This window comes from Arachis hypogaea, chromosome 1, assembly GCF_003086295.3.
Source record: "Arachis hypogaea cultivar Tifrunner chromosome 1, arahy.Tifrunner.gnm2.J5K5, whole genome shotgun sequence".
Lineage (NCBI taxonomy): Eukaryota > Viridiplantae > Streptophyta > Magnoliopsida > Fabales > Fabaceae > Arachis > Arachis hypogaea.
Window position 1 is genome coordinate 21,778,872 of NC_092036.1, and position 10,747 is coordinate 21,789,618.

The 10,747-nt window shown below is 27.5% G+C and overlaps 1 protein-coding gene across 1 annotated transcript; it reads right to left on the reverse strand.

Moving 5' to 3' along the window:
* Positions 1–1,718: 1,718 nt before the first annotated feature.
* Positions 1,719–4,057, reverse strand: LOC112747373 (expansin-like B1). The gene is made up of 4 exons (XM_025795739.2): positions 3,804–4,057; positions 3,114–3,220; positions 2,528–2,833; positions 1,719–2,180 (listed from the first exon to the last, which is right to left on the reverse strand). The coding sequence occupies exons 1-4, from the start codon at positions 3,952–3,954 to the stop codon at positions 1,998–2,000; spliced, it is 747 nt and encodes a 248-aa protein (XP_025651524.1). The 5' UTR covers positions 3,955–4,057; the 3' UTR covers positions 1,719–1,997.
* Positions 4,058–10,747: the final 6,690 nt, after the last annotated feature.

Below are 10,747 nucleotides of genomic sequence, written 5' to 3' on the forward strand. Positions count from 1 at the left end.
TGAAGTCCAATTGGCGTGCTCTCAATTGGATTGGAAAGTAGACATCTAGATCTTTCCATCAATATATAATAGTTTATACTTTGTGCGAAGATAAACGACGTAAAATGGCGTTTAACGCCAGTTCCATGTTTCATTCTAGCGTTGAACGTCAGAAACAGGTTGCAAGTTGGAGTTAGATGCCAGAAACAGATTACAACCTGACGTTTAACTCCAAAAACAGCCCAGGCACGTGAGAAGCTTAAGTCTCAGCCCCAGCACACACTAAGTGGGCCCTAGAAGTGGATTTCTGCACTACCTATCTTAGTTTACTCATTTTCTGTAAACCTAGGTTACTAGTTTAGTATTTAAACAACTTTTAGAGAATTATTTTGTACCTCATGACAATTTTAGATCTGAACTTTATACTCTTTGACGGCATGAGTCTCTAAACTCCATTGTTGGGGGGTGAAGAGCTCTGCAGCGTCTCGATGAATTAATGCAATTATTTCTGTTTTCTATTCAAACACGCTTGTTTCTATCCAAGATGTTCATTCGCACTTTAATATGAAGAAGGTGATGATCCATGACACTCATCACCATTCTCAACCCATGAACGTGTGCCTGACAACCACCTCCATTCTACATTAGATTGGATGAGTATCTCTTAGATTCCTTAATCAGAATCTTCGTGGTATAAGCTAGAATCCATTGGTAGCATCCTTGAGAATCCGGAAAGTCTAAACCTTGTCTGCGGTATTCCGAGTAGGATTCATGGATTGGATGACTGTGACGAGCTTCAAACTTGCAAGTGTTGGGCGCAATGACAGACCCAAAAGAATCAATGGATCCTATTCCGATATGATCGAGAACCGACAGATGATTAGCCGTGCGGTGACAGTGCATTTGGACCATTTTTACTGAGAGGACGGATGGTAGCCATTGACAATGGTGATCCACCAACACACATCTTGCCATAGAAGGAACCTTGCGTGCGTGAAGAAAAAGACAGGGGGGAAACAGAGATTCAGAAGACAAAGCATCTCCAAAACTCCAACACATTCTCCATTATTGCGTAACAATTACTCATTTCATTCTCTTTCACTTTTTACAATTGAAACTAAAGACCCCTATTGGTATCCTGACTAAGAATAATAAGATAACCATAGCTTGCTTCAAGCCAACAATCTCCGTAGGATTCGACCCTTACTAACGTAAGGTATTACTTGGACGACCCAGTGCACTTGCTGGTTAGTTGTGCGGAATTACATAGTGTGAGTGTAATTTTCGTACACCAGATAATGAATTAGATGAATTGAGTTAGCTTCATATATGCATTACAATGGTTAAAGGGTAGCTGTTCATGATATAGAGACAGTAACATCCCTAACCAACTAACACGCTAAGACTCTAACTAACTAAACAGTTATACACTAAGTTCTTGCACAACTTCTTTCTTCTTGTCATCTATCTTTTTTCTTTCCTTAATATTTTTGCTAGAAAGTTACTTTTAGTTTATAACATAAATTATTTTAGAAGTATTAAGAGTTGAAACTTACGTCGAAATCAGACAAGTGTAAAAAATAGATTATTATCTCACTAAGCCGGAGATCTAATCTGAATCTAACTCAATTCAATATATTTGATAAATTTATTTTAAGTTTTCAGCTAAAAATAGTTAAATCTGAACATAATTTTTCAAAATTATGTTAATAAACCATAAATTCTGCTAATTATTAATATTGCCCAAACAAAATGACACTATGTATTTATTTTATTATTGACAATTTATTTCACAAGTACAAGAATACATATTATTGTAGTCTCCACAAAGACTAACATACAAAAAAAATTCACCCAACAATACACACACCACACAGACACACTCACCATTATTCGTAGAACCAGATCAGAATTTCATCTGAATAAGAGTGGCTATTTATTTATTTATGATATATTATATGATTCCAGGCCCAAAGTATGAAGTTTTAAGTATTAATTATTAAAGCTGAAGTCCATTGTCAAAAGTTAAAAATCATTTTCGGCTGCCAATTAGCAGGGATAGGTTTATTTAGTTTTTGCCAATAAGCTCCATAACAACCAGTCACTTGGAACCTCAAGAAGAGTGGACCCCTTGGTGGGTTAGCATAGTCAAACACTGCCCCATAAGCTCTACGCAATGGACTCCATTGTTTGCGTGAATCCTGCAAAATTAGAGAGGTAGAATATAATATAAATATGTAATTATATTGATGTTACAGCTCCAACATTGAAAATAACTTAATAATCAAATTATATAACTAGCTAAGCCAACTGGTGAAAACTCATCTGCAGTCAATTTTACATAAAGTTAATAGGTGACAACTATTAAATAATTTGACTAATTTTACTAAATTTTTATTTAAAAGTTTTTAACTATCAGTTTCACATGAAATTGACTGTATTTGAGTTTCTGCCAAGCCAATAAATTATTAGAATCTCAATATTAACTTTGGTTTCAAAATAACAGCCAGCTTATTTAGTTTTCAACCAATTAACTATATATATGTACCTCCCAGAATTCGACACTAGTGACATCGTATAATCCACCATGGCTGAGAAGCACCATAGCAAAGTATCCAGGGTTGCTGCTACTTTCGTGGATCTTAATAACAATCTTGCCATTGCAAGGAACTCTCTTGTATGCAATATCAAGAGTACCGTATTTTTTGAGCTCTTCAGATGCATTAAGACTCACACCCAAACTCTCAAAAGCGCGTGGGCTCAGTATGAAATCTGTTCTGTCTCCCTCACCATAATCTGTTGCCACCACGGTTACCCCGTTGACTTTGCACAATATTGGTACTTTACATTTAACCTGAATTACCATTATTTATTATTTTATATTATATTTGAAGAATAAACAAGTGTGAAAAAGATGACATAGAAAACTTATTATATATTCTTACAATTTTATTATATACATACAATAATATATATATGATACAAATAAGATTACAATAATTTATATATATTAAATATTAAAAAGTACCTGAGGATTAAACCTTTAATTTGCCTCCTCTCTAACATCCTTTTAAACCAAATCTAGAACACTAACCTGAGGATTATTATAACGAGGAGTTGAGAGGGAAACGTACCTGATAGCATGCACCGCAGCCACTTCCACCTTTCCATAGCCCAGATACCGCTGCAACCTTGCCATCATTGACCATCCTTCCATATTCGCCAAATCCACATGCTCCACCTAAATATATAGGAGAGAGCGTGCATGATCAAAAAATAAGTTCATAAAATATATTCTTAGAGAAAAGGAAAAAGACATCATATATTAGTTATCATTACCATGTTCACTAGTGAAACTAAACATGAAAAATGTGTAAAAGGAAAACTTACATTGGTACAAAGTATAACAAAAATATTTTTATAAAAATAACTCAAAATGAATATTTTTATTTGTATTTATTTTGCATTTGAGGCAACACTCATAAATTTATGTTTTTTCATAGTTTTAAAAATCAGATCGAGTTGATTGATACAATTGGATTAATCGAAAATCAGTCACTACATCAGTTTGATTCATTTAAAAAGTCAATTGGCAATAAATTGATTAAAAAATTTAAAAAAGACAATAAAAAAATGAGTTAACCGATCGGAGTTATGTAATTTTTTAATAATTAACTAATTTAAAATAATAAAACATAAAAATTTTTCTTTTATCAGAACAGAACCTTGTTTTTTTATTAAAAGGGTTGACCTCTCCTAGCATGCACTCCTCAAAATATATTGCATGATATGTGTAAATTAATTAAAGGAGGGTAATAACATACTTGGAGTCCCATAACCATCACGGGTACCATAATAGGATGCCCTAGAGTTCTTATAAGAATTCAAAGGGCAATAGTCATTATTAGTGGCGATGCTTAGTGCCGGTAAAAGCAATATAACGCAAAGAAGACCAAGTTGGTGCTTAAGCTCCATATCTAAAGAGGTAAGAAATGTAGTAAGTAAATGCAATAAACCAAAGTATGTGAAGGTATATAATTAACTAATAACAAATATTATTGAAAGAAGGTTTTGTGAGATTACAAGGATAGATAGTTGTCATATTTATAGTGCTGCCTTAGGTATAGATACCAGTGGTAGTATGAGCCCATTTGGGATCATAGGAATAATACGTTTTAAGATTGGATTGGTGATGTGGACCAGTAAGCATTGACCTTAACTAACCCAGGGAATAAGTTACGTTATAATAATATCCGTACTGAAATACTACAAGAAAGAACTAACTTTGTTTATAGCGCATGGTATACCATGCAGGAAGAAAATAAAGTGGCGGACAACTTGAGAAGTGAAGCGGATCTTGAGAAGCGAAAAAGAATTCAATTCTTATGGTAATATTTTAATAATATGATTATATGAAAGGTATTTGCTAGAAAGTTTAAATGGATTGTCCTATGTATTAAAACAATTATACTAATACACTAAAATTAATCACTAAAATCAGTTATTAATATAAAATATATATATTAAAATATAAAATACATATTAAAAATAAATTAAATTATATATATTTATATAAAAATATATAATAATTAATTTTAATATATAAATAATATTTTTGTGATTTATATATAAATACTTGCTTGTCATTTTTTTAATAGTAATATCTCTATATAGAATACTTTTAATACTTTTGAGAAGATAGAAGGGAACTATATATTATATTATTGAAGGAATCAACATCTAGCTGCAATATAATTCTGTTGAAGATTGTACATCCAATTCAAATACTATCGCATCCTAATTTTGGTTTGATTTGTCCCAAGCCCACAGATCATTATTATAATTGGTCACTAAATATGATCTCAAAAAATTTTGATTGATGAATTAGATGAGGCTTGATCATCAGGTCATATAGTGAAAAAATCTTAGATTTTATAAAAAAGCGTTGTATAAAAAAAAACATTGGTGATGATACTAATATAACTAATAATGGGGATAATGCTAATATATACCATGATAATGCATGCTAAGATTATTAGGTTCCTTTCTTCATACTTCATCTCAAGTTGTTATTTCTTAGCTACGATTTTCGTTCCCTGTTTGTAGAAGTAGACTTGTGATCGGTATTTTGTATGTAAGTTTCATTATACGAATTGTCAAAGGTTTGATTAATTAATTAGTTGGTCAAAACGAATAAAGAATTAGTAGTATTAAGCTATAGCTGCCGATTGACTTTTTGCTATGAAGCCCCATGGATTGAGAATTCATGACATCACAAAAATCGTACTCAATTGCATACATGGTTCTTGGCTCGGTCAGGTAATTAAACAAGGTGATTTCTTTGTACCCAATTAATTTGAGGGTATTATATACATTTTTTACATATTTTAATTAATTGATGACATGTGTATATTAATTTCAATTAGCAAATAAATTTTTAACTTAAAAATAAAAATTAATAAATTTAATACATGTATAAAATATTTTATATATATATATATATATATATATATATATATATATATCTTAATATATTATACATACATTTAAGTCTAGTTAAATCAAACTACCATATGTAATAAACCTTAAATAAATAATTAAAAGAAAATTAGAATTAGGTCATTGTATATGCTGCTGGAGAAAGAGGGAATAACATAAAACACTAATCATTTTCATCTAATTTCGTCTTCTTTTCTTTTCTATATTTACAGAAAAAAATTTGTTTTCGTCTTCTTCCCTCTCCTTTTTCTCCTTTCACTACAAAAAATTATCGAAATAGCGACCGATTTTGGTGGTTGCAAAAACCTTGGTTGCTAATTAGAAAATAGCGAGATACTTCGATTGCTAATGATTAGCGACCGATTTTAGCGACCGATTTTTGAATAAGGCCACCAAACCCCTCACCAAAGAGTATCGGTCGCTAAATCAGTCGCTAACATAATCGGTCGCTAAATGATGACCATGTTTTTCGGCGCTAAATCGGTCGCTGAGTAAATTGGTCGCTAAATAACAACTAATTTTTTGGTCGCTGAATCAGTCACAAATGAAATTGGTCACTGAATCGATAATTCCTAAATTAAAAAACTAAATTAGTCGCTAAAGCAATCACTGTTCCTAGTCTTATAATTATAGATTTTTACTAATTTTATATTTACCACCATTAAAACTTAATTTCATAAATAATTATATTTTTACACAAAATATAAAAAGAATCAAATATAGATCAATTTTTTCAAATAAATACCAAAAATATTCCGAGTACCATACATCTCATATTTTCAACATTGATTCATTAGAATTCCATTGGACGATTCTTAGTTCCTTACAAGTAAAGAGGGAAAATAAAATTGGAAAAGTAACTGATGCAAAGGCAATCAATGCTGCAACCAGCAGAAAGCAATGTGATTCAACAAGTTAATGTTCAAAATCAACTGAACACTGTAGTTGGAGAAATTTGCATACCCAGGCTGGAATTCAACAAAATCTCTCAGCCGCGCAGGGAACAGCATGCCCGCCTTCGGTTGGCAACTTTGATTCATACTCCACCGCGTCATAGTTAATGGTGACATGTAGATCTGGCTTCATACAACTTGTCTTTTCATCAAACACTAACACCTTCTTAACCACAATTGCCTCAGGCAACACGAATTTTAACTAAGCCAAATGACCAAGTGTAAACCTCCTAAGCAAGCCATAAATCACAAATCATTTTTTTTTATCAAAAACCTTGAACCAACAACATTTGAACATAAAAACTACAGAAAATAAAAAATAAATGAAATAAACGAAGCAGAAGGTAACTGTAACTTAAAAAAAAATAAAGAAACTTAAAACTCTCTAGTCCTCATAGATCTAAAACCACCAACATAAAACTACAAATTATGTAATAATATCTCTCTAGAAATAAATTACCCTAGCAGTAGCAATTATCACTTCAATTATGTTAAGTTGAAGCTAGTATAGAGACCCAACTCCCCGAAATCCTCGAAGCTATAGCTAAGTTGTCCTCAATAAAAAAAAAGTGAAAACTCACTCATATTTCACATGAAATTATTTTTAGATGGTTGACACACGATATTATATGGTTTAAAAAAAATCGATTTATTTTGTACAAATAGTGTTTTTTTAAAAAAAAAACTGGTTTAAGTAGATCACCTTTAAAATAGTTTCACTTCTTTCGGCGTGTTATTCCTAAATTCCTAACAAATGAATTTGGTACGTTCTTCTTCTTCATTCTTATTGATCAATTTTTTTTTTAAATTTATCTTGAACTTTTATTTATTTAATTTTCGTCAAATATATGCATACAAATTATTTGAAAAAGTAAAGCTTATTATTCTAAAAAAGAAACAAAATTCACGTTTTTTCTTTTTTTTATAAGAAGGACATAAATGGTACCATCTGTTTTTTGTTGTCTATATTTCTATCTTTTTGATGAGCTTTGTTTTGCTTTTCATGACTTACATTTTTAGTTGCTAAATTTTTTTTCTAATACAGATTTCAAATTAAGCTGTAAAAAAATTTTAAATTAAGCTGTAAAAATATGTTCAATTACAAATTTACCGTTAAATTAAATTTCATGATAATCAATTAATTAACTTTTATTTTACTAATAAACTATTTTTATGCAAATTATTGTTGATTTTTCAAGATTATTTTATAAATAAATTATTTTTTTAAGATAATAAGACGATAATTTACTTGTCTAGAAATCATGATTTCACTACTGTCATGCACGCTTTTGTGTTTTTACTAACAAACTAAAATTTATTTTCAATGAAACTAAAATTTATTTTCAATGAAACAAAAGTATCTAATCAAAATATTAATTTGGTTTCCTTAAATAATTGAACATAATATTATTAATTTTGTCTATAACAATATTTTTTAAAAATTTTTTAAAATAAAATCGACCTAAAAATAGAAAAAAAAACTAATGAAAATATTTATGTTGCCATTGTCCTAATAAGACAGTCATAGAAAAAATCCAACCAAATAAAAAGGACCTAACTCATACAATTAAACTATCATCATATCATCACAATAAACTATAACACCACCAACTAAAGAGACACGTAACAAATATAAAAGAGATTCTGCCAAAATTTCAACTATACTCGTACTATCAATCAATCCACATTATATCATAATTATATTTTTGTTTTCTATCACATGAAATTGGGATAAATTATCTTGGCATTTATGATATCTTTCTTAGACTTATAAAAAACCTCTATTTTCGTTTTTTCTATCTTCGTACTAACCAATTATGTTAAGCACGATTCCCACAAAACCATTGATACCAAATTTTAAAGCTAATATTTTTCACGTATTTCATTTGCTAATATAATCATTTTTTTAAAAATAAAAATAAAAAAGATAAATACATGTATAACTTATCTCTGCACATATCTTTTAGATTTATTTTATTTAAATAAAATAAAGAGAGATTAATTTTATTTAATTCTCTTAGATTAAATTCAAAAACGTGAATATTCTAAATATACTAATATATAAATCGTACTAGAGTAGTGTGTATTAAATATTATATTAAACACCACAATCTAAGACAATTATACATCAAACTCTTTAAAAAAATGCTCATAAATCGTTACACGGCACCAAGCATCCCAAATTGTATATAATTCGTTTTAAGATAGGGTGGTTTATTTTTGTTTTTTTCACCTAAACTACTATGGGATAGCACCATTTACATGCAACGAGCTATCTCACACTTCTTAACACGATTAACGTGTAACAATCTATTCCAGACTACTCTAACACACGATTAAAAGAATATGCCTACATTTATTTAAATACATTTATATTATTTTTAAATTAAAAAAGTATATTATTTAAATTATAAAAATATATTTATTTAAAATTCTAAAATTTTGAATTAATCTACTTGTATTAATTTTAAAATGATTTAAAATAATATGAGTACATTTATTTAAATTTAAAAAATTTTAAAGTAACAAGAATGTTTATTTAAAATATTAAAATTTTAAATTTTAAATAAACCTACTTATATTAATTTTAAATTTTATTTAAAATAATACGAATATATTTATTTAAAATAAAAAATTAAAATAATAAGAGTATATTTATTTAATAAATTTTAAGTTAAAAATAATACAAATGTATTTATTTTTTAGTTAAGAATTAACGGTTTTAAATTGTTATTTTTTTAGATTAAAAAAATATAATTAATTATATGAGTATAATAATACAAATACATATAATTTTATAAAATTAAATTTAATTATTAATTTAAATTATATTTATTTAAATTTTAAATTTTTAAATAATACAAATTTTATAATTTAAAATTTGATTTATTTAAATAAAATTAAATTGATTAAAAAATAAAAATATACCAATACAATTTAATCGTATTAAAGCGTAAACAAATTTGGTGAGTTTATTAACAAAATTTATGTAAATAAATAAGTTCAGTCAATATGATAGGTGAATTTTGTACAAATTTTATAAAAACACTATAAAAATTTAAATCTTACAAATAACGTGATTTTAATTTGTTTTGAGAATTAAAATTTTATTATATTTTATAATAGAAAAATAAAATACGATTAACATTGAGTTGGTCCCAATATACTAATTATTTTTGTCTCTTTTTAATGATTTTTCAATTATAATTTTGGTTTAAAAAAAATAGAATAATCAATTAACTACAATTTTTCAATTTAAATTAATCCATTTGTTTTTATAATAAAATTCATATAATGCTAAAAAATCTAATATCATGGCTATATCATATATCCTATATACTTAAATCACTTATGCCAATTAAGTTTTGTAATTAATCTAGAAATTTGTTCCTCAAGTTTATATTAAAAAAATAACTAATTTTTTAATTTAAATTAATCAGTTATGTCCTATACTCAAGTGCTTTCTCCCTTCTTATTTTAAAATATTTCTCATCACACTTAATCTAATTTAATATGTCACTTTTATTTAAAAAATATACTTTTTAAAATTATAATTTTAACAAAATATATTTTAAAAAACTCAAATAACAAAATAAATTTTTAAAGATATATTTTATTTGACAAAATAAACTAAACATATATAATTAATTGAGGTTTAGGATTATTCAAAAAAAAAAAACCATGCTAGCTAAGACGAATTATATACAATTTAGAATGTTCGGTATCCTAAGACGATTTATGAATATTTTTTAAAGAAATTTAATGCATAAATCGATGTTTAATATAATATCTAATGCACACTATCATATCATGATTTGTATAATAGCATGTGTAGGAGATTCACGTTTTCAAATTTATAGAATCAAATAAAATTGATCCTTCTTTATTTTATTTAAATAAAAAAAACATATCCCTCAATATACACATATCTTTTAGGTCTAAATCCATATCTCTGTGGTATAGGTTCAATGCATAAATTTCTTATCTTCCTTTCTAGAAGAATCAGGACTCCAAAATTCTTACTGCATTTATCCGAACAAGCAGAGATTAATATAACCCATTTATTATTGAAAAAAAATTAGGAGACAACCTATAAATGTCATTGTAAAAAATGTTTGGGTGGTTATATTATATTGTCCCAACATTATAAGAAATTATTGATTTTTCGTTTTTTCATTTTTGCAATAGATTAAGTATGTTTTCTTATAAAGATATACACTTTTCATTAATTTAAATAATTTTTTTCTTGATGTTGGTGTTATGTATGAGCTAATACATTTGTACATTTTTTATCAATGAAATAGCATATTTTTTAT

What these genes read in the sequence shown, in the direction of transcription:
- LOC112747373 (XM_025795739.2), bottom strand. Translation starts at nt 3,954, where the DNA reads ATGGAGCTTAAGCACCAACTTGGTCTTCTTTGCGTTATATTGCTTTTA. An exon ending in TGATGGTTATGGGACTCCAA is followed by an intron (nt 3,221 to 3,803) that starts GTATGTTATTAC and finishes CTATATATTTAG; the next exon opens with GTGGAGCATGTGGATTTGGC. An exon ending in GCTGCGGTGCATGCTATCAG is followed by an intron (nt 2,834 to 3,113) that starts GTACGTTTCCCT and finishes ATGGTAATTCAG; the next exon opens with GTTAAATGTAAAGTACCAAT.